Source organism: Notothenia rossii, assembly GCF_949606895.1.
Source record: "Notothenia rossii genome assembly, chromosome: 7".
Taxonomy (NCBI): Eukaryota; Metazoa; Chordata; class Actinopteri; order Perciformes; family Nototheniidae; genus Notothenia; species Notothenia rossii.
Genome location: NC_136905.1, coordinates 21040513 through 21065195, shown reverse-complemented (window position 1 = coordinate 21065195; position 24683 = coordinate 21040513). Strand labels below are relative to the sequence as shown.

General features: G+C 39.8%; 1 protein-coding gene across 1 annotated transcript; it reads left to right on the top strand.

Annotated features, from left to right (window-relative positions):
* The first annotated feature begins 354 nt into the window (after positions 1–354).
* On the top strand, positions 355–24396 carry st14 (ST14 transmembrane serine protease matriptase). Its single transcript, XM_079692383.1, has 19 exons — positions 355–592; positions 11009–11156; positions 11796–11956; positions 12988–13058; positions 13454–13626; positions 14352–14387; positions 14792–15020; positions 16232–16371; positions 16835–16938; positions 17427–17536; positions 18035–18165; positions 18605–18709; positions 19328–19435; positions 19594–19707; positions 20258–20377; positions 20832–21012; positions 21874–22142; positions 22694–22830; positions 22963–24396. The coding sequence occupies exons 1-19, from the start codon at positions 566–568 to the stop codon at positions 23122–23124; spliced, it is 2526 nt and encodes an 841-aa protein (XP_079548509.1). The 5' UTR covers positions 355–565; the 3' UTR covers positions 23125–24396.
* The last annotated feature ends 287 nt before the right edge of the window (positions 24397–24683 follow it).

Genomic DNA, 24683 nt, shown 5'->3' with positions numbered 1-24683 from the left:
TACACATTAGGCCTATACATTTATAATGTAGGTCTACATATTTTAAAGAAAAAATATTCTACAAAAACAATAAAACACACACGATGTGAGAGCTCACTTCAAGCCTTTTCTCCCATTTCCCTTGCTTGAATGCTTTCAAACTATTAACCGGGATTTATTTCCCCCTGTTCTTGGCGACAACATCCGCAAATGGACCACACCAAACGGCGTAGAAGCAGGTGTTTGAATAAACATGTGGGTTAAGAGTCATAGGTAATTATTAGGTGCAGTGACAGCATGGTCTTGAAGTTCTTTGAATTGGTTTCGCCCACAAACGGCTACACTGCACATACAGGAGGTATTTAGGGGCGTGGTTTATTCCCTCCAAAGGTGTGTGCGGAAGAGCTCTGTCTCAGGTGCTTCGTGACGATACAAGAAGACCTGCTGACATTTGGATTTAACCTTAACGAAGTGATAATATAGTAATTTTTATAAAGAATAAGCTACACATCTACTATTCATTACAACACTGGTGTGAAGGTAAAGCTGATCCTGTTGGACTTCAGTGGGGGGGCGCTTTTGGAAGATGCATTCCGCCCGATATGAATACAACGTAAGTTCTTATCAAGTTTGAAATTAAACTTCTTTGTGCTAATGAATATGAAAATTATTCTGTACAATAGAGAGACACACCGTTTTACTACACACCCAAAGTGTGGGCCTAGCTTTTCTGTCGGAGCTGACTATCTGTTTACACGACGAGGCCTACATTACCAACGATTACAAACGTGATATTTTGGCCCTTGACAACGTTTTGGCATATGGGGCATTGTACCGAATTAGTGCGTTCCCACAACAAGAAAATCTATTTAACAAAACAATTAATTATGCAGACATAGATATTTACTAAGAATATGTTATGGTCTATTTAAACACAAGGCATTCAATTAGATAGTGATAAGCAAAAACATCATGTAGGCTATAGGGTACTTTCCATCGGGAAGTAGCTGTCCCCAACCCTGACATTTCAATTTCAATTTCTGTAAATAACACTTAAAACATTTTTATTTTATTTTGTTCAATGGTGTAATTAGAAGATCTTTATGATTACATTCAAACAGAAGTTGGAATATTTAGATTTATTGTGGGTTTAATCTTTTAATAAAAAACTATACTAAAAAAAAATCATGTCCCCAGTTTTCATGTCACTACCGAAACACAAGGGGTTTTAGTCCAATGGCTGAGCCTGGTTTTTAGGCCACACTGCCTAGCCACTGCATCCCTGTCCCTCATGGCTGAATGGCTTCATAGACTGTATGAGCTATATCCCATACTTTTGATATACATCTGTTCCAAAATCTGAAAATCGGTGTGTAACCTTAAGAATTGTCTCTACCAAACACTTATCTTCAATTAAGTAAACTTTTTCGGAGTTTTATGCAAAGTATTGTGTTTTTATGTGTGTAAACCTCTCTATATTATATATAGTTAGTTATATAGTCTTTGATCAGTATGCAGATGACTCTGTAATTGTTAGTAGGCTCCAGGACAATGGGACCAGCCACGGCCCTGTCATTGACAACTTTGACAGGTGGTGTGAGGAGTCCTATCTACAACTGAACATAAGCAAAACCAAGGACATGATCATTGTTTTTAGAAGACATCCCCACATACATAAATACATGAAGTCTTAACAATCCAGAATCAGACTCAAAATTGAGCTCTGATCCAAACTGTGATGCTGTGTGCAAAAGGGGGCACCAGCGTTTGTACTGTCTTAGGAATGTCCTATTTTAACATTGACAAAACCATGATGATCGTGTTTTATCGTGCTTTTATCGAGTCAATTCTGTCTTTTTCACTAATGTCATGGTTTGGTAACCTAACTTTAAAGAGCAGAAACTCTCTAAGTCAGATCATGAAGTGGTCCAGCAGACTGATTGGTGAGCCACAGCTAAATCTGGAGACCCTGTACCTCAGGCAGTTAAAGCGGTCATCCAGCTCCATATTAGATGATGACTCCCACCCTCTGCACTCAGAATTTAAGCTTCTTCCTTCGGGCCGGAGGTTACTTGTCCCAAGGAGTAGAACGAAGCGGTATAAAAACAGTTTTATCCCAGCAGCTATTTCACAAATTAACAAATCATACAGTAGGAGCGTCACACAGATGCCTATTTGTATTTAATTTTGAATGTCCATGTTTGTATTGTGTTTTCCTTCTTAAAATGTTTTTTAAATATTTTGAGATTTGGTTGAGCAGGGTGTACTTGTACTTTTACTAGTCCTTTTATTAGAGGTGCGTCTGTTGTTTGTGTTTGTTTTTAGTGTCAGGGTGGAACCCTTGTCTTTTTCTCTGCAAACAGAATCTACCTACTGGTACGAAATAAATATCCTGAACCAGAATTGACATGATCGTTTTGGTAGTGACAAAATGGAATGGTAAGCAGGTAAATCCCATAGTTTTGAAATAAATGTGTTTTTAAAGTCTGAAAATCAGTATGTTACTTTAAAGGTATCTTATTATACTATTTTTAGGCATATATTATAGGTCTCAGATATATAAAAAACATGTCTATGAATTCTTTTGCTCAAAATACCAAACAGATTACCCATTCTAGCCTCATATCCCTCTATTTCAGCCTGTTACTAAAGTGCTGATTCGGGGGTCAGTAGCTTCGAACATTCACACTTCAACATAAGGCATGTTATGAGTTAAGATTCAGCAATAAGGTTGAAGGAAGATGATAAAATACTGTGGTCACTACCGAAACACTGGATGTTTTGTAAAAAATTAAGTATATTGACTAATCAAGTAAAACGATATGATACTGATTGGTTTATTTTTTTATTTCAATTTCAACAATCATCAACTCTGGAATCAATATGACCAGTATTATGCTTTTTACAAAGAAAAATTGCATTGTGATTTTTATTGCATTAATTTAATTGTGAAAACCCTCAAGAAATATTTGTTAAAATACTATTTAGAGAAGGGAAGGTAAAACAATCTTAACAGGTTAATATCATACTGTTTTACTACAGAGTATGTACTATGTTTCGGTAGTGACCATTTTTGGTAGAGGAAGAACATTCCAATACAGTATGAAAATACGATATAAAAATGTACGGTTATTTGACTAGATATGTGTGATTTACAGTATATATGGTACAAAATATATATGGACAAAGTTTTGGGAAAAGAACATACACAATTTCAAAACTGTTCCAACCTGACTGCACCAATTCGGTAGAATGGCCCATATAAAGATTATTTAGTTTCTGGGCCTCTTTTATCCAAGCACCAGCACTGATACTATGATGTTGTTTTCCCTCTGGTCTGAATGAATAATTGAACTTTGAAGACTTCACTTAGGCTTACACCATTTTTAATCCTATGTGGTGTGTCATTTTGGGCAGTGGGCTGTCACAGCAAAACAAGTCGGCAAAGTTTAGCATGTCTGAAGTGAACATTGTATGTAAATAATAGAATAGAGGCCTAGAAAACCTCAGTCAGACACAAGGTGTCATTATTATTTGTTAATATAAACATTGCTGTTATTAGTCTATGTTTTTGTTTGCGGTATGGAAAACGTTGGTTAAATGTGAGTTTTTCAGCCAAACTGAGGTACAGTTTTGTGTGTGCATCAACAAAAACTGCAATTATACTTTGTGGTAAAATGAATTATTTGTTGCAAGAACACTAACATGTTACCACAGTGGTTTTAGATCAACCACGTTGTTTGTGTGTGATATTCAAACAGGCTTTTAAAAATGATAATTGGATGTGAAAACTGCCAAAAAACTTTCCTCACCTATAGGTCAACTTCTTCTGGAACATGCATACATTATGTAAATATCCATACAGTTCTTGTCACTACATAATTCAGTCTTGTTTGAGATGAATGAATTACCAGTAGAGGTTGTGGGCAGAAAATAGTGTCGGCCAGCCAAAGGTGAACTTCCCTCTGTGGGGACTCATTAATGGTTACAAGGCTTTGGTCAGTGCTGATGAAATTCACCAGCTCTTTACAGCCTATATTTGACAGCCTCACAAAAAACACTCCTTACCCTAGGGGAAAGACTCACTGGAGTGTACTAGTATGCAGGCTACTGCTGAGAATGTAGCCAAACAGGAAAAGGCTATTTCAGCAAAATAAACCTTTTTCTTTATGCATTAGTGTGACAATAACAAGGAGTTCAAATCCATTTGTTTTACATGAAAAATATCTATAGAGCCATTGCCAGGCTCAGACAGGAGTGGGTGCCTGTTAGGTATTTGTCATAAAAGAATGGCCAAGCGTCTGCTTACTTGACCCTCCCTGCTTATTTGGAGACATAGCGAAACTAAGAAAACAAGCTGCTGCTTTTTCCTTTTCTTCCTTTCATTTATTTTGTTCATTAAAAGGTTATTCTTTGGAAAAGTGTGTGGGATTGGATTTCTCAAGAAAACTTTGAGTTGCTTTAGGTTTCAACATATACCTTCACAAAAAAATACTTTAAAGCTTGCCATGTACCACTCCTTGGCATTCTACTCCTAAAAGTTGGGAGAGATAGTTGTTGTTTATTAAGATGCAGTGAAAATGTTGGGAAACTATCATTTATTTCCTTTGTTAATATTTGATTACTTCAATAAGTAGATACTAGATCTAATGGGAATTCTATGATTATTGCAGTCAGCCTGTTCTCTGTTTATGTGGTGACTCAGTAGAGTAGAGAGAGAGAGAAACACTTCTTCAGGCAAGGCCATGCTTTTCTCTTTTTTCTCTTACTGCATTTCAGGACAAATTTCAAGGGTATTCTTGTTGAACAGCAGTAAAGTGAGTACAGTGTTAACGTCACGTCTCTTATTGTTGACTCTACTGAGCGATGTTTTCAAAGGAAAACTGGACAAAACTGGATAGTTAAATAAAAGTTTAATTGTGTTCAGTTATCACATGGGCTTTGTTTGTACTTATTCAGGGCTTTGCCGCTTTGGCAAATGTCTGCATCTTTGATAAGAATAAGACATTCTCTGTAGAGATGATCCGATCACGTGATCGGGGATCGGAGCCGATCACGTGATTTTCAAAAGATCGGAATCGGGAGAAAAAAATCGGGGATCGGGATTTTTTTTTTTTTTTTTTCTTTTTTAATAAATACTTTTTTTTGTTTTTGTATTCAATGTTGAAAAACAAAAATGACCATGTTCAAGTCTTAAAGTCATCCTGAGGCCTTAGTTTTGGTTTCAAATTACACAACATCATGTATGTGTTGCTTCTTTGGGGCTTGTTTTCATAGACCTGGTTGCTTATTTCTCTCAAATCTGGCAACAGAGTGGGCAGGGCGCAGTGTCTAATTGTAGCAGTAAGCTAACGAGTACTGACAAGCTTGATTTTGTTTTGATCCAATGCTGCACAACTGAACTGATCCAATGCTGCTGTGAAAAAAAGAAGCTATATCCATGTTGGATAGAATATCCAATTTTTAAATAAAAAAAAAATAACCTTAAGGGACAACTTGAATGCTTTTTTTTCTCTTAATGCATTGCATAAAGATCGGATTGGGAAAAATCGGTATCGGCAAATGATCGGAATCGGATCGGGAGCAAAAAAAGGTGATCGGGACATCCCTAATTCTCTGTGTGTAAATCCAGATGGAGGCTGCTTCCATACAAGGCCAACAGCATTCATTCAGTCCTTCTCTGTTCTGTAAAGAGGAAGACGCAGTTATGGAGGATTTTGTCAATTTTTCTCCCAGCCTTTTGCCTCGTTCCTCCTTGAGCAGCAACTCTGTAGTATGCCACAAGGCTGTAGCCTCACTCCTCCTCACACACAGTGATGCTGCAGTATAAGGGGCTAACTGTGTAACGTGTATGCTTAAGGTCAAGTAATAGATCTCTGCAGGTGTTAACTAAAAGTAAATATGAGGCTACTGAAATTGTATTGATTGGCTGTCATATTTGAGTGTCCCTTTTTTGCTAGCAGTCTCCTGGATTTGTTTGGATAGGACAGATCTATGCTGGTGAGATCGAGAGCGTTTTAAATGGGAACTCTACTGATTTTCAAATCAAAGTCCGTTAGCAGGTCGCTGAGGGGTTCTACCGCATAATGTGTAAAAAGTTACTAAAGCTTTTTTTTGTCTCCAGAGGGAGCAATGCCAAAACTGATGAACTGCTCCAAGTGATGTCACTTGAGGCAAAGTCAATTGAGGCTGAAGAATAACACTTTGAAAGTGAATACATTTAGGGGTGTTTAATTAAAAACAAGTGAGCTTACCTCATCTCTGTTTTCTAGCGACACTGATTTAGCTGCTTCTAGTATAATGTGCCAAAATCAGCCCTCAAGGGAGAGCGCCTGTCCCTTTTCCTTGTGGCCAAACTGTGGGACTACAACTTCCGCGTCCGCCACAGAAAGCCATGGGTCCCAAATATCCTTTTTCCCATAGACTTAACTTGGGAACAGGACATCTGTAAATCAGCATTTTTATGTAGTTGAGCTTAATCAACTTAAATAATTAGTCCTTAATTGCAAGCTAATGTGTGTGTGAGTGGAGGTGGGAGGCGGGGTTATGTATCTCTAAGGGTCCCATGGATATGGAAGATCTGGGTCCTGTTATACTCACTATACTGTAAGTCAGTAACAGTCAAGATTATTTGTTTGGCTCTATGCACTACTGAGCAACCTTTTATAGGAATGAACAGTGTCGCAGCCTCAAAAGGCTGTATCCAGGTCTCTTTATACGTCCACTGCCCAAATCTTTAACCAATCTGTGGCAGGTTGCATAGTGGGTAATGAAGGCTCCAGGTTTTAACAGGACTATATGCAAATGTGCAGAATGTGGTTTATCTGGTTCAGCTGCATCAATTTCTTAATATTATTTTATCCACCCTGAGTTGGACAATGTTGTGGCTGTGCGATTCTAAAAACGTGGAGCTCTAGTCTATATACAGTCTATGAGCTCAACTTTAGCGCCGAATGCTTGGCTTTTGGCAGGTTTTGCTGTGTGTCACTGAAACGGTGTCAGCTTCTAGTCACTACACATTCGTTTCGAAATATGTCGACAAACCACTTGAGCAGTTGCAACAACAACATGCAGATTATATGCAAATGTGAAAAATATCGGGCTGCACCTGTGTGAACACACATGGAGGTTTAGAGAAAAATGTTTATTGTACACACGCTGATCACACTTATCCCACAGTTAAGACTAAAGGATAAAGGAAGTATTTGTTGTGTTGCTGAATGTGGACAGCATTCAACTGGCTGATTATCTGAGAAATACAAAAAAAAATGTCTGAAGCTTGTAGGCCTTTTTGTTGATCCAGACAGTTTGATTTGTCACAATACAAAGAGCACTTAATGATGTCTGGTCCCTCCAAGCCACGACAGAGTAAGAGTCAGCCAACACTATACCAGAACTGAAGCACTTAACATAATTCTTAAGGGTTGTAATTGTATACAGTATGATATTTTGTATGTTTCGTTTTTACTATGATTTTGCTGGGATTTCTTAGTTCAGCGCTATGAATATTTTTGATCCCCTATCTTTGATCTCAACATCTTCTAGGAAAATGTAAAAAAAAATTTTTTTTATCATATCGGGATTGGCTATAGAATTTCTGTATCAGTTAAAAACAATACATCTGTTGCATCCCTTACTTAAAATCATTAATCATTGACTTTGTTATTCCCATGTGCTTTGCTGTGACATGTCAACATGTCTTCTGCTGAGACCAAGAATCATTGTATTTATATTAGCTGAGAATGAGACTTTAATATCTATAATATAGTGGGTCCCTTTTTACAAGGTACGCCATGTTGCAAGGTCATCTTTCTACTTTAGGACAAACCATACAGTGGCACAAGAAAAAGTAATTTTGGGTTTTATCATTACCTGAAGGCCACCATAGCTCTCAGAAACCCGGCCATGGCATGAATTAGTTGCTTCTAATATTGTGTTACGGTGAAGATGGCCTCTGAGCAAGGCAAAGGTCCTGAAAGAGACCACAACGTTACAGTACTTAGTTTTGCACTTGGTAGATCGTTATCGCTGTATTGTAAAGGGAGGGGGAGAGGAAGGGTATTCAGTTTGTTCCAATTTGTAATCACCCCACTAGATGCCACCAAATCCTACATATTGTCCCTTTTAAGGATTATTACACTTACACAACCCTTCATTATGTCAAACATTGCACAGCAGTGAAGACAATATTTTTCTACCAAAATAATGACTTGGTATCTTGTTATTTTGAGAAACTGAGTCAGTGTATTTTGAGAAAGTTTCCATAGCATCTCTAAGTAGCCAAGTACAATGCATCTCTAGTTTATACCCTGACAAGAATTCTGGATTGTTCAGACAAATCGTTGTTAATAAGGTTGTAGACCAGTGTTGTAATGACATAGCTGCAACTGTGCTTGAGGTCTTCGTCATTTTTCACCACACCCTTCAGCAGTTCTAAATTGTTTCCCACTTGTTAAACCGGTTAGACTACTTGGAAAAACTGATTGCAGGATATTTCACAACAACTTTGATTGCTTTTCTTGTCAAACATTAACATTTCGTTTTAGTCTGCATCCACATGATTGGTTGTGTTGAGAGACGGACAGCATTACTTCCTGTTTAATAATTGGCAAGGCACGGCTGAGCTGGTATTTAAAAAAACGATTACACATAGCTATAAAATGTTATACTAACTCTTTCTAGGAGTGAAGAATGGCAAATGATGGAGAGCATATAATGGTTTTATTAGGCTGTGATCAGGGTGACTGATAGAGGGAGACCCTGGAGCACTCGCTGACCCCATCTCTAATGATCCTCCTCATTCTGGCCCATGATTGCTGTTAGAGATTCCAATTAGAAAGCATGTGTGGAAGCCCTAGCGTAACAATAGGCCTTAATCGCCATGAGTTATCATCTAGACTCATGTAATTGAGCCCCCATCTTCAGGGGCAGCACATCTGACAAATTGATTTAATACCAAAGTGATTCTCCACCCCTAATAGCACTTGGGCTTCTTCACTCATGGGCTACAGGCACTGAATTCATTGTGTGTTGATTACTAACTGGCCAGAAACCTCTCTCTCAGTCCACCCACTTGAGAGAGCTCAACAACACAGACAGACAGACAGACAGACAGACAGACAGACAGACAGACAGACAGACAGACAGACAGACAGACAATAATCTCTACGTGGTCCTTCTCAGTTAATCATGTAATTTCTTCCCACGAACATGTGTACCTGAAGGTGTGAGTGTGGTAGCTTCGTCCCACTACCTGAGCAGGTCTGACCAGTCTTGTATGCCACCATGTGACTACCTGTTTGAACTTGTCTCTCTAGGAAAGAAGTTAAAGGTGTACACATACCATTTTTGTTTATATATATATATATCTGAAGTTAAGGTATTGAGAAAGGAAACTGTTCTTGTTTGTTTTACAAATAAAATAATAATAGGTCTACACATTTGTCATATTTTCATAATGGGGACAGTGATGAAATAAAAAAAAATGTATGTGATTAATGTGCTGACAGTGTTATTTCTATAAGTTTACTTACGGAAAATACCTTCTAAGACAGGGATGGGCAAATGGCGGCCCAGGGGTTGTTATGCCTGCTATGCCACAAATAAAAATTATGGCATTGTTGTTCTCCATTTTAAAACAAATATATATATTTTATATGTGAAGTTTGCATACAACCCAAATCATCTTTTGGAGGTTCCCAACGACCTACCCTGCATTATTCATTTAATATTTATATTAAAGGAGAACATGTGATGGTTCCTGCAGAACCTGTTGTTGGTGAACCAATCATTGTGGAATCATATCTATTGTAAAGCAGAGGTTAATTGCAGTGGTAATGGCGATTGATGCCACTTTTAGATGTGCTCGCAAAGCTAATTATTTCTAAACGTTTTCCACATAGCCAAAACCAGGGAAAGCCACTCCTCTCGCACTGATATTTACATGTTGTACTAGTATAGCAATGTAATGTATACTGTCTCTCAGAAATGAAGAGATGCTGATAAATGACATTTTGTTTTTGATCAATACAACTATTTACTTGTCAATCTCAATCTTTATTTATTTATTTATATAGCACATTTATAACAACCTCAGTTGACCAAAGTGCTGTACAGGGAACAAATATAAAATAACACAATAGGAGTAAAATAATAAAACCATAATTAAAAACAAGATTAAAACGCACAATAACTAGAAACGTAAAAAAACGCATACAAATATCAAAATGTTGTGCTCAACTAGTATTAAAATCAGTGCAAAGAGATGAGTTTTTAGCTAATATTTAAAAAGTTCATTAGACTGAGCAGTGTGGATTTGTACTGGGAGGCTGCTCCACAGTCTGGGTGCTGCCACAGCGTAAGCGCCTGTGGTTATTTTCCTGCACAGAGGAACCACACACAGCTGAGCACATTGCTCTAGCTGGAGCACGCGGGTGCAACAACTCAGACAGGTAGTGTGGTGCCAGTCCATGCAGCGATTTAAAAACTTTAATGAGTAAATGTTGTAACTGACAGGAAGCCAGTGAAGATCTGCCAGAACAGCTGTGATGTGGTCATATACTCTCAGCCAGGTAAGAAGGCGTGCAGCCACATTTTGGACTTTCTGCAGGCGACGGAGAAAAAACTTATCAACACCAATACACAGGGAGATACAATAATCTAAAAAGGACGTTATAAATAGGTGGATGATCTGGTGATTTACTTGTCATTCTGCTTTTCTATTTTCAAGTTTTCCAATTAACCATGGACATTTGTAGAGTTAATACATTTATTTTTAAAATAAATGTACAGCAATCAAACAGCAAATGTTGACAATTAGTGTCAAATATATTTGTTCAATGTTCAGCGATTTGATGTGTCATCTGTTATAATCGTTATTACTATTGTTGTTGTTATTATATATGCTCTCCAACTATCAGCAGTTGCCATTGAAAAGCCCACGTCACGTAATTAAAGTAAATATGATCTGCATCCACATCACGGGGCACTTGCTGTATGTTTGCTCACCGTGTATCTTTTTCTTCATCAGGGCCGCAACGGCCGTCACGAGCAGATTGACTTCCTTACCAACAAAGAAAAGCCGTCGTCAAAGCGGAAGATCGGCATGGTGATCGGGGTTGTGGTGGCTCTTCTCATCCTTGCCGCCGTTGCAGCATTCCTCATTTGGCTGTTTCTCTGTGAGTATAGTTAGATGCTTCCCTCTTATATATCATCCACAGTAGAGTAGTCTTGAAGTTTGAAGCACAGTGCTTTTAATATGTCTGGAGATGTTGGACATGTGGTGGACAGTTTTTGACATAAATCAAAGTTATTCTAAACAGAAATAAATGAGAAATTAGCTGAATATTTAAATTATTGAAATCAGTTACTGCCAAGACAGCCATAACATCAGATACTGCAGAGTGGATCATTTGCACTTACTGTGAAGACACAGCTCTTTGATAGAAGAGTGTAAGAGTGGCTTGTTTGGACTTTGTAATTTCCCATTAGTGTTTGCCTATTTGACAGCTCGGACTTTCTGCTTTTAATAATGCAAAAGAGACAAATGTCACAAAGACTAAGGCGCAGCGTCCTTGTCATTTACTCATACTGTGTTTGATGAAAAGGCCTCTGAAGTGTTGATAAGCAGCCTCTTGATTCAACTGGCTGCTTTAATTGCTCTGAGAGCCGAACTGTCTGCTGGATATCAGATCACACTGTACAACTTTGAAATGGTGCTTCAGGCTCTCTTTAAAGCTCTACTCTTCTATCAGAGGGAGCTATCTTAGAGCATTTTGTTGATCAAACACTGAACTCACACCTGCCTCTCCCCGAAGTTAAAGACGCTGATTCAGAAGGCAGTTATAATATGCGGCTCGGGCCTTCAAAGCAGGTCTACAGTGGGCATATGAAGTTGGTTGATGTACCGTATGACCAGAAGCTGGAGGACACCAACAGCAAGGAGTTCGGCAAATTGGCAGACAACCTGGAGGCACTAGTGAGTTTCACATAAGATGAGTTTCCTGTGTTTCTTCGCCTTTCTTTCAGCTATCCTATTTATTGTTAACTATTTTGAGCACAGTGTTACATTCTGTTCCCTTTTCTCAGTGAGGATTAGCTGTGAAAATGCTTTTAAAAAATGCCCCTCCCAATGCAGAGTTACTGCTGAAGGCACAGTAGCGTGGGCGGGATAAAACGCTGCACATTCGCTTCGTGATTCCCTCAACAGCATCTCCTATTATTGGAGGCAGTGGAGATGTTTGTAGCACCACTTAGGAGCAAGTTGATAGCACCAAAAAAAAAAAACATCAAGCGCACACAAACGTACATAAATAAGGATTAGAGTGGAGCTGGAATATTAGATCACTAGATGATTGAGGGGAAAAAGCTTTTTGATGTACTAGCTTTTTTTGCAATTACATACAACAACAAACAGGATAGCTTTTTTAAGGAACAGTTTCAGGTCTACGTTAGTGTTTACACTATTGGGAAGTATGGCTTTAAGTAAACAATGCTTGGCTTAAAAACACCCTTGAGATAGAGATGTCATGTTCAACTAACTGTATTCTGTCTCTAGAGTCCTTGAGAAAATATAGTTTATCCTCTCTGTCTCTAAAGTTGTTTTAGTAAAATGCTAATGAGTTTACTTTTGATGTTGCTAATTTAAACTAATAGTCATTTTGGTATATTGATATTTATATAATCTCCCAATGTCATTTGCTGCTAAATCCCTAACATTACAAATGAAACCTGCTCATGCTTTCTTACTCTTTTCTTGGCGTTAGATGTTGTATATGCATAATAGATGTTGGTGTCTAACCTGCATTTAAAACTACAAAGAATGACTCCAGCCTCGTCTGGTACACTTCGCAGCTGAAGGCAAAACACTTAATTGAGAATCCCATTGTTGTTTGCTTTGCATGGGAGGCGGTTTTTATGTTAACGTGCTAATTTGTACTTCTGTCTTCAGGCAGACAAGCAGTCCTTAACATGTTCTTTTCAATAAAACCACACATCTTTTATACACAGCTTTTACAAAACTACAAGAAAGATCCACTCCTCGGAAAATACTACAGCCAGTCTGTGGTCACTGCTTTCAGGTAATGAGATGTTGAGATTTTTCTCTTTTTTTATACTGCTGAGCAGATGGTGAAAACTTCATGAAAAAAATGTTCACAATAAATCTTGCATGAAGAAAATGCTATGTTGCACTGCCCCCTGGGAGTTCAAAAAGTGGTATTTTGTCGAATAAAATCAAGGTTAGATGAGGTCTGTTGACAGTTATGCGTTAAGCATTGGACGCTAGTTGAATTAGACATTTTTGTTCAATCTGTAATGGTAAATCTGCTTGATTTGGCTACTAGGAATATCAGTAATTGTCATGTTCTACTAATCTGTGCTTATTCTTGAATTTTGAAGCTTGTTACTAAAAACTCTCTTTATGCTCTTCCTTCCCAACCTCCATCCATTTCTCTCTCATCTCTTTTTCTACCAGTGAGGGTGTCATCGCCTACTATTGGTCCGAGTTTATTATTCCTGTTGAAGACCTGGAGATCGAGCCGGAGTTCTCAGAGGAGCGAGTGCTGGAGGTGTTGGAGAAAGGCATAAAGGAGCAGCGCCGCCTTGGGAACACCAAGGATATCAAGATTAGTGAAGTCACAGCCTCAGGTAGGTACCATCAGGGCCAGGGAGGAGGAAGGGGGGAGGGGGTGGGGAGGATCATTACACCAATAGGCAGAAAGATGGGGTGAACATGGAGTATGCTACATCTGGCTGCCTTTTATGACATCAGCCTAAGATAAAACTCTGCGAATACAGATCTTAAAACACTGTCATCTCCTATCAGCATTGGTATTCTGTTTGGTTTCTATTCGTATTAAAGGAGCTTGCTTTGAGTTGTGCTGATAAGATGATAACAGATAAGCCAGGCCCCTCTGCTTGTGCTGCATCTGAAATTGCACATTCAATGCTGTTTGGACCCTCTAATGATATTAGCTGGGCTCTGGCCTGGCTTGAGACAGCCATTTTTCTTCCTTCCGCTCTATCAGCATTCACATTGCATTTGTCCACGTCCTGGCCCACAGCCAAGCGCTGGCCCTGTGACTCAGTGGTTTTTTGGTCCTCTTTTAAAATGATTTCTGTGGGTATGATTTGATGTCGCTGTCCCAGATAGTTAGACAGAGATGTATGGGTTCCTGCTGCGGGGCAAGGTGAGATGGAGCAGAAAGTGCTACACACCATCACCAGTTCCCATAACTGCAGGGAAATTGAACAGAAAATGTGCAAACCAAATATTTTAGGGCTCATGCATCAAATTGTTTCAACCCACCCAACATCAGCGACCCATTCTTACCTTTCCTCCTGTTTTTCTGCCACTCTCTCTCCATCTCCAGCCACAGATTCCCGCATGGCCAGGAACCCCAGAGCCAGTGAGTACAGCGTGTCCCATTTCAATCACTCAAAGTTGTAATTTTCCAGCTGGCTAGATGCTCACCCCCCCTACCAGTCTTTAACAAATGCCTGGCCTGTACTGTACATGTGCGGCTGTAGTCAGAGATGGAGATCCCTGCGTCAGGCACACAAAACACTTTTTTCTTTAACACTGCTGATGTATTACTATTAAGATGATTCGACTGATTTACATTAACTTAGTAGCTGTACCATCTTACATTAATCTATTTTTCAGATACATCTATAACATTAAGGATGGAATAGTTTGACTGTTCAAATGTGTCATTGTTTTTACATAATTAAATGTTGCATAATTGCAAATAAAAGTTACTCATCATTTTTATGCACACTGTATGATTCAACTAATCTTATTTATTCCCAGATGAGTGTTTCTTCCGTCTGGAGGCTTCCAGCACGGCAAAGAAATTTCATTCACCAGGCTACCCTAATGGCTATCCCCCCAAGTCACGGTGTCAGTGGCAAATACGAGCTTCAGAGGTTGACGCCATAATGGTTTCTTTTCCTTTTTTCCACATCGAGGATGACTGCTCAGATGACTTTGTCTCCATCTATGACTCTTTGAGTCCAGATGACTCGCAGGCCATCACAGAGTAAGTCAGAGGGCTGAGAATGTCCTGGCAGTTTGGAAAACATGTTGGTCATGGTACATGGTCATAAGGGTAGGGGCAGCATTTCTTGCACTAATGACTCTGAAGTAAAGGCAATAATCTGACTTGATTTGCTCCCACTGTAAAATAAATTGTGACACAAATCAAATTCTCATTTGATCTTACACCTTGGTAGTAGGGTTTGTTTAATAGGGTTCAACCAACATTTGTCTAATTGATTTAGCCTTGACGATCAGAGGGAGGGGGAATATAGTTCTGCGTGATTCCCACAGGAAAACCACGAGGTATCACTTGACTGAAATGTTGCAGAAGGGTTTAGGAGTAAAAGCTCTTTTTGATGTGGGTGGAAAACATGTTCCACTTAATTCCTTTCAGTAGATTTGTGATTACAACTTTTTTTTTGTGAGTTGGCCCTGAAGCCTTTAGCACTGCATGTCTCTTTTTATTGTTAACTTTTGAGACCTCGTGAGATTGAGTTGGCTCAAAAAGACCTCTGCTTTCAAATCTGTGAAGGTTGCCAACCCGAATCCTGCTACACCACTGTGTGTAATTGCACTTTGTCTATGGGGGAGGGCTGTGATTCTGAAACTACAGGCTCCTGTATGCAACATCAGTTGTAGCTGCAGGCAATTTCTAACTCTGAAATCATTGCCAAACAAATATGCTTTACCAGGCGATGCATAACATTTTATAAATCTATTGAGCGATCAGTTTTATCCAAGGTGACATGAGGTTTATGAGAGCCATAATATAATACTCTCTAATGACATTATTCTACTAGAGGTAGATGTATTGCTGATCTTGCGGCGTCATTCACACCTCCATTGCTCTGCCTCCAGCAGTGCTGAAACTTTCTGCTAATTCACCTAATGTTTGACTTTGAAACTCCGCCTAAGCATTTTCTATCAACTGCTGGCACATCTCATCTCATGTATATGTTTTACTACCCCTCTCTGCTAATCTATTGATTTTCCTTTTCAAATGTAAACCTGTGTTAGCTGTATTGATGTTTTAGTGCTTCTGACTTAGAAGAATTACAACTGTATTTGAGTTCCCTAAGTGTTGCGCTTCCTAAGAGAGAGAGAGAGAGAGAGAGAGAGACTCAGACTTGTAGCTCCTGCTTTATGGTAGTGTATACAACAATTAGTTGCTTCTGATTCTGTTACTTTTTACTACCTATCATTCTCTCACAGGAAGTGCGGTCAGAGGCCTCCCTCCAACCCCCTTGAGGTGGTGTCATCCGGCAACATCATGCTGATTAATCTGATTACTGACAGCGAGGTCCAGAGGCCTGGCTTCCTGGCAGAGTACAAAGCCATCCCCAGGGAAAAAGGTAGTTCAGCGATTAATGGCCATTATTTTACTGATAGATTCTGTACTTTATCCATTTACCTTGATTTGTTTAGTTCTGCTTGTGTTTGAATACCTAACCAAGAAAATGACCATTGTGTATCAATAATTATAATCTTGTGTGAATTCTTGATGGAAACGTTGGTTTCATGGCATGCCTTCAGGGTATATCAAAACATCCAGTATTCATTTTTTATGCAGTTTTAACGCATGCTCACTATTTCCCAAATACTTACATTTTTGCTAAAACCTTACTATTTAAAACGTTTCTGAAAAGTGTGTCCTATGCTGGCACGCGCGGTACTTGTCATGCGAGTCCAGCAGTGTTTAAATAGGGAGTAATTTATATACGATTAGTGATAATGGTGGGTAATTGTTTCTTTTAAATCCATTTAAAAAGGAAATAGTTTTTTACTGAATGTGAATTTATGACTTGCTCTTTTCAGTTAAAGTGTGTGGCGGCCAACTCCCTGAAAACAAAGGAGTCTTCACCTCCCCACTTCACCCCAGCTTCTATCCCCCTGCAGTGGACTGCAAGTGGACCATCAAGGTTTGAAACACTGCTTGTCTCCCTTACCCCCTCCTCTGCCTGAAACCCCTCCACCCTCCTCCTCCTCCACCACCGTTAGCCTGCCATGAGAGGAATGCTGAGGCAGCACTGTGGAAGCCAAGCTGTTCAGTACCTCCTCTATCTTCATCTGTCAGCCCGCTGTTGCTGCCGCAGCTCTCACTGTGTGTGTGTGTGTGTGTGTGTGTGTGTGTGTGTGTGTGTGTGTGTGTGTGTGTGTGTGTGTGTGTGTGTGTGTGTGTGTGTGTGTGTGTGTGTGTGTGTGTGTGTGTGTGTGTGTGTGTGTGTGTGTGTGTGTGTGTGTGTGTGTGTGTGTGTGTGTGTGTGTGTGTGTGTGTGTGTGTGTGTGTGTGTGTGTGTGTGTGTGTGTGTGTGTGTGTGTGTGATGCATTTCTTGGTGTGTAGGAGGAGGAGTGACATGCATGTTAAATAAGGTCTTTATGAACCAATCACCTCTTCCTCTGCTGTAGGTCCCTGCTGGGAAAGAGGTACGCCTGAGGTTCACCATGTTCCGCATGAAGGAGCCTGGGGTGGATATCCGTGTATGTCACAAAGACTATGTGGAGGTGTTGGGCACCAAGTAAGACATTCACTTATTTAAATGACACCTGATTCCCTGCAACCGTCACAGTTGACAGATTAACTGTTGGTTCAACTTCGACCCACTACAGTTCAGTTTTTCTATGAATTTACATGTATTTTAGTTGGTCTTCCTCACAAGAATATTGTAATTATTCAGATACTTTACGAGTGTTTTGTTTAGGAAATGTCTCAATGCTCTTTTTTTGTTTACCCGTTTTGGTCACGGTATATCTAAAACATCTAGTATTCATTTTTGTATGCAGTCTTAACGCATGCATGCTCACTATTTCCCAAATACATACATGTTTCTGAACAATGTGTCCTATGGTGGCACGCGCAGAACTTGTCATGCGAGTCCAGCAATGTTTAAATAGGGAGACATTTATATTACCGTTTTGGTTGCAATTATTCTCTAATATCGATCAGCAAGTAATCATCAGAATAACTACAACAATTAAAACATTGTTTTCCTTTAAACATATGTCTTGTGTCCCAGGTATTGTGGCGAATTGTCCTCTTTGGCTCTGATCAGCAAAAGCAACGTCCTAGAGGTGATGTTTCACTCCGACGAGTCCTTCGCTGACAAAGGCTTCAGTGCCGAGTACAGCGCTTACGATCCCGCAGACCGTGAGTAAAGAGTCCCGTCTCTCACCCATTTTTACATGGCATTTGGCGGGAAGGCTGAAATGTTGGGATGTGACAGGGACACTCATAGCCTGCCATTACAGAGTCAGACAGGGTTAGGGGAGTAGCTGTGAAGTCTGAGAGACGATGAGATGGCAGCTGTTTGACAGTCAAATGGAGCCGTTTAGTGATAAAGGCTTAGGAACTGCAACAAGAGCTAGACTAATCACCAGATAGCTTGTTGATTGGGTCCATTTGATTTGCCACTGTCAGTCAGGAGCACTCCACTTATAATGGCTCTGATCAACAGGGACAAGGATTGGCAATGTGATGGATGTTTTGAACATACTGTGTCACTCCCTTATTCTTTCTTTTGGTAATCATATTTTTTTCTCCTTCTTGTCTTTGCTCCTTCAATATTTTTTCTGTTGTTTGGGAACAGCTTGCCCCGGCAACTTTGCCTGTGCCTCCGGCATCTGCATCGCAAAAGACCTGAAGTGTGATGGCTGGAATGACTGTGGTGATATGAGCGATGAGATGGAGTGCAGTAAGTTCCCACACGACCAGACAGCACTTTTTCTTTCGTTACTCCTTTCCTTATTTCATATCCTCTTTTCATATGAACACCTACTTGCCTTCTTGAGAGAGATATATGACAAGAGAACATCAATACCGTGCTCATAAATTCCCCTTAATATGTATATTTTCTGTTTTATTTTATTTTTATTCTTGTTTATTTCTAAACAACAATATTTGTTTTATTGTAAAATGCCTTGTCTTTTATGCTGCTGCAACAAAAACAATTTCCCAAATTGGGATCAATAAAATAACATCTTATCTTATCTCTTAAATAACAGGCCATGGCCAGGCAAGAAGCTAGTTAGCTTAGCATTAAGACAGAAACACAGGGAAATGACTCACCTGGCACTGTCTAAAGGTAACTAAATCTGAAGAGTATGAACACGTTTATTGGGTGATTTGTTACGGTCTTACCTTCATATTAATGTCACTAGGCTCCATGAAGTAACTTACTGTAAACCAAGCCCTCAGAAGCAGGTACTGGTGTCCAATATATGAGTGATTTGGGTTGGTGAACGATCCCTTTTCACTTGTATAATCGTCCTCAGTTGCATTGTTTAATACACACTATTTTCTCTTACTTCAGAGTGTGAAACTGATCAGTTTAGTTGTTCCAATGGCCTGTGCAAACCGAAACTCTGGGTGTGCGATGGAGTCAACGACTGCGGAGATGGGAGCGATGAAAAGAGTTGCAGTAAGTATTGCAAAGCCTATAAAATGCTAATTGTGCTAACATTAAAGGCACATCACTGCTAATGCTCTTGTCACTGTCTCAGTCATCACTTTATTCCGTAATGGAGTTTGTTTGAAGCACTGCCCAATTTTCTCATCACTATCTTTCATTGGCTCCAGGTTGTCAGCCGAACGAGTGGCGCTGTGGTAACGGGGAGTGTTTGTCTCATGACGTTGTGTGCGACAAAAAGATAAACTGTGAAGATGGAAGCGACGAGGCCTCTTGTGAAACCTGTAAGTGGCAGCACTTATTATTTTTCCCAGCCAGTTAATATATTCAACAAGTATGTTAAACAAACCATTAAACAATTAACCTTCATCTGTAAAGTTTTAAGTTTTACAAAGACATTGCACTGCCAACTTTATTCATAATACAAAGCATATTTCCTGTCACTGTTCACATTCTCCCTGCTCTTTCTAACATTTCCTCCCCTTTCTACTTCCCTCTTTATCAATTTTCCTTGCACTCACCTAGTCAAACACACACACACACACACACACACACACACACACACACACACACACACACACACACAGGACTTTCTTGTATTTCCTTTTGATTTGTACTTCTGTGAACAAAGAGGTATATTAGACCTCAACCCCAATCAATACCCCAAATCAATGCAATCTGCTCCTCAATCACTACACATTGTGCATTCAAGCCTCACTTTAAAGCCCCACTGATTGCATAGTATTTTACTGGTTAAACTTAGCAATCATCTAACGCTTTGATTGAAATACGCTATGTGTTTTGATTTTGGGACCTGTCTCCACCCCATTGTAGCTCCGGGCGTCTGCTCTGAGTTCAGCTTTAAGTGCGGGAACAGCGACTGTGTCAACAAGGTGAATGCCGAATGCGACCGCGTCAAAGACTGCTCTGATGACTCAGACGAGGACAGCTGTTGTAAGAAATGTTTTAATCTCTTTCCCCTTCCAAAATTAAGCTTTTTTTTTTTACATATTTTAAAACAGCTGAAAGTGGATCTAATCTCTTCAGTGTCATTCAAACTAGATTATAGCAGAGCTGGGTTGAGCTGCGCGTTGGGCTGTCTGTTAGAAAAGAGCCCCAGGCCTTGACTACTTTATTTATTTCATTCGTCTTTGAAAGCAGCTCTTGTCAGCCCTGAAGTTTTTTGCTTTTTCCTCCATTTAGGCCTCAGGGTGTGTCTGTTTTTTCATCAACTAATATGCCAGTGTGCCTTATTAGGATTCCAGAGAGTCATATAACAGTTAAGGCCAGCATCATGATTGCTTCCAGTAATCTCTTTTTTTCGATTATGCATGCCATTCTCTCCAAATATTTTGCTCTTACCCTCCAATGCTCCTCCTCTCTCATTATATCCTCTGTTAAATGTCAGCGTGTGGCACCAGGCCGTATAAGCTGAACCGCATCGTGGGAGGGCAGAACGCTGCCGTGGGGGAATGGCCCTGGCAGGTCAGCCTTCACTTCCTGACCTATGGGCATGTGTGTGGGGCCTCAATCATATCTGAGAAGTGGATCCTCTCCGCCGCCCACTGCTTTTCAACCACCAGCCCAGAGTGAGTGACAGCTCAAACACCCATAGACTGTACCAAGTAGATAGTATAGTAATACATCCACTCTTTTTTTGGTTTAAAAAACATTATTAGTGTTTGGTTTATCATCACCTTTTTATTAAATTCCATTATGCATTATTCTCAAACAGAACTCTGCTCAACAGAGGAGTATTTTATTCAAATTGTTAAATCGGAAAATTAGCTACTGATGGAGTTAATTTAGAAAAACCTTGGGGAGGGGGGCAGAATTTACATCTCAACTATGAAAGCATGGAGCTGTATTCACAAGAGTGCCCTGTAGGTGGAGCACAAACCCTGCTGTTAGACCTGAGCAACCTCTATTGTTGTTGAGAAGGGATTGTGTTCATTTTCAGTTGTTGATGATATTTGATAAACAAAATGATATTTAATTTTCAAGCTTTTTCTAGATTACTTTATATGGAAGCCACAACAAAGATATTTAGTCATCTATCATCGTAAGTCGATTTGCATATTTATGAACAGATCTAGCACCTACAGTATATCAATAAATTGAAATGCAATCCAATAATCCAGCACTACCTTTGTGGTTTATGATATTCAGTTTTTCTGTTAGAGAGGTTGCTGAATTGCTTTCCATTGAGTTTACAGTACTACTAGCATAGGTTGCAAGGCATGTGTAGATTGTTACTAGATTGCACATAAGTTTATGATGTTGCATACATCCATCCTGGCCCCCATGTAACCTTTGCCCTGCAATGCTTCCAAAGGAATCATGTTGCCTAGCATAGGTTGCAAGGCATGTGTAGATTGCACATAAGTTTATGATGTTGCATACATCCATCCTGGCCCCCATGTAACCTTTGCCCTGCAATGCTTCCAAAGGAATCATGTTGCCTCCAACTGGCAGACCTACAATGGCATGCAGGAACAGTACAAGCAGGATGGAGTGCAGCGCCGTCCAGTGAAGAAGATCATCACCCACCCAGATTACAACCAGATGACCTTTGACTATGACATTGCACTGCTGGAGCTCAGCGAGCCGCTGGAGTTCACCAACACCATCCAGCCCATCTGCCTACCCGCTCCCTCCCACATCTTCCCTGCAGGCACGTCCTGCTGGGTCACAGGCTGGGGCGCGATGCGAGAAGGAGGTATTATGCATGAATTGAACATTTTGGATAGAACTGTCATTTGTTGTTTCTCACTGTTACTGGTTATTATATATTTATGCTGTGTTCTCTCTCAATTCGGAGTGACCCACTCTACAGTTGTGTTTTCCCATTCTGCATATCCAACTAAAATTTAAGACATCCCACTCCTCCCCCATCTTTCTCAAAATGAGTTATTCATCTCTGTCCTTCATCTTCCTCCCCTGCCTACTTCCTCCTTCTTCCCTTTATCTCGTTCTCATTTCATCCTTTATTCCGCCTTTCCTTTAATGTCCCTCCCATTTCTTTATCCTTCCCATCATGACATATTTCTCTTCCACTCAACCCTCCCTCTAGTTTCCCCTCTCATCTTTTTATCTCATCTGCTCTATTCCATTAAGCCTTCCGTCCATATCCATATATCAAGACAGACGTTGGCTCTCCTGGGAAGCCTCTTAAACCTTCATTAGCTTACACTAATCCAGACCATTAACACCTTTTGATGTTAGTGACGAACACAGAGGCCATGTGACCCCTTTGTCCTGCTCTTTCAGGTTCAAAGGCTCAGCTACTGCAGAAGGCGAGTGTGAAAATCATCAACGACACGGTGTGTAACGTTGTCACCGAGGGCCAACTCACCTCCAGAATGCTCTGCAGTGGATTCTTGTCCGGAGGAGTTGACGCATGCCAGGTGAGACCAATCAACATGTTCTCCAAAATAGAATAGAAGGACAAAAGGCTGATGTAGAAAGGTTTTCACACCCGTATAATCATCATGCTCTCACATCCAAAGCCGATCTAATAATTGCTCTCTTGTCACCAGGGAGACTCCGGGGGTCCCCTGGTGTGTTTCGAGGAGAGTGGGAAATGGTTCCAGGCCGGCATCGTGAGCTGGGGCGAGGGCTGTGCTCGTCGGAACAAGCCGGGTGTTTACACGCGCGTCACCAAGCTGGTAGACTGGATCAAGAAGGAGACAGGGATTTGATGAGCTCGGTAGGATCAGAAAAGGGACACAGAACGGGGAACAACTTCAAAGTGCTAAAAATAATGGAGACGGAACTTTGAGTCGTATTCAGGACAAGTCTCTCCAAGATCTATTCATGTAGCAGCAGACAGCTGAGGATACTGCTGCACCGACCCAACTACTCTCCTGAATGACCTAAAGCAACTTATTCTATGTAGACGAAACTCTGCAAAGTGTCTTTTGACACACATCAAAATAGTCATATTTCACTGGTGAATGTATCCTAAGAGAAAATGAGGAAATATACATATTCTAACAATTTTGTTCCTAATATCTTTCAAATGTAACTTTTTAAGATGGATGGAGAAACTGAAAAGGTTATATAGTTTAAAAATAAGGAAATATGTCTCTTTTGGCTCTCTTGGGCTGCAGTCAGTTTGGAACTGTGCCAGTCGGTTAATGCTGTAAATAACTATAAATTGAGGTTTTTATTAATCGAATATCCTATCAGACCGTAAATGGGGTTCGGCCTATTTGCAACAAACAAGTTATCTACATGTATTTTCCAAAGCATTGCATAGGTTTTTATATTGATTAAACTATTTTTATTTAGCCATTAGTCTCAGTTTTTATCAGTAAACATGAACTTTTAGCGCTGTCTGCATTGCCATGTATTTTTTATGATTTAAAAACAAAAGAACAAGATAAAGAATCATCATGATGCTCAAATCCATGCAGGGGCATTTTCATAACATACAAACATTTTCAAGCCAAAAAGTCATGTTTGGTAAACCGAATTGTACCAACTGTACTTTTCTTTTTTAGTTGTTGTTGATCAAACCAGTGGTCATAGTCATAGATCAGTATTTGTATTACATATTTACAGATGCTTACTCGGCTTGTCTGGTCTGGAGTTTCCTCTCTTTGGTCACTGCAAACTCAGTGAACTTTTAAATCTCAAATTTGACAGGATGGGTCTTTTATATTTGCTCTTATCTGCGATTATTCTTGCAAATATTGTTGTCTGGATAAGCAAACCAAAGATTTGCAAAAGTGTTATTTATTTAAGGGGTAAAAATTAAGAAGAAAAAAATGTTGAAGGTATTACTCAATGGATCTCTTTTTCATAATTGTAAATGTGTATTGTGTGAAAGCGGAGAGAAGCCTCAACTTTAAGATATTTTCTTGTACAGTGTCTTTGGAATATGGAGATTTTATAACCTTTGTTTGTTTGTCTGTGCTTGCAAATGTTTTTATACTAATGAGTCTTAGCAATAAACATATTTTAACGTATTCCTCATCACTTAATTGCATCACCTGTATCATTTGTCTTCGACTAGGTCTCGCTTTGTATTATGTTGTGCATAATAAATGCGTGTCTTGTGAGAGCTTGTCTCTCCTCACAGAAGAATTGTAATGAGCATGTACCTCTCCTCCCCGCCGTGAGCAGCGCGCCTGCCTGGGGAACAGAGGTGACAAGCTGAACTCATATTGTCGAATAATACCTGAGCTCTATCCTATTACCCTTCGAGATGGGCCTGTCGACTTCGGGAGGGGGATACACATACAGTGGGGGTTCC

Bases quoted from the DNA above. Each gene is read 5' to 3' on its own strand.
- st14 (XM_079692383.1), top strand. From the start codon at position 566: ATGCATTCCGCCCGATATGAATACAAC. The intron at 16,372-16,834 runs GTAGTTCAGCGA...TGCTCTTTTCAG, and splicing joins AGCCATCCCCAGGGAAAAAG to TTAAAGTGTGTGGCGGCCAA. The intron at 20,378-20,831 runs GTAAGAAATGTT...GTTAAATGTCAG, and splicing joins CTCAGACGAGGACAGCTGTT to CGTGTGGCACCAGGCCGTAT.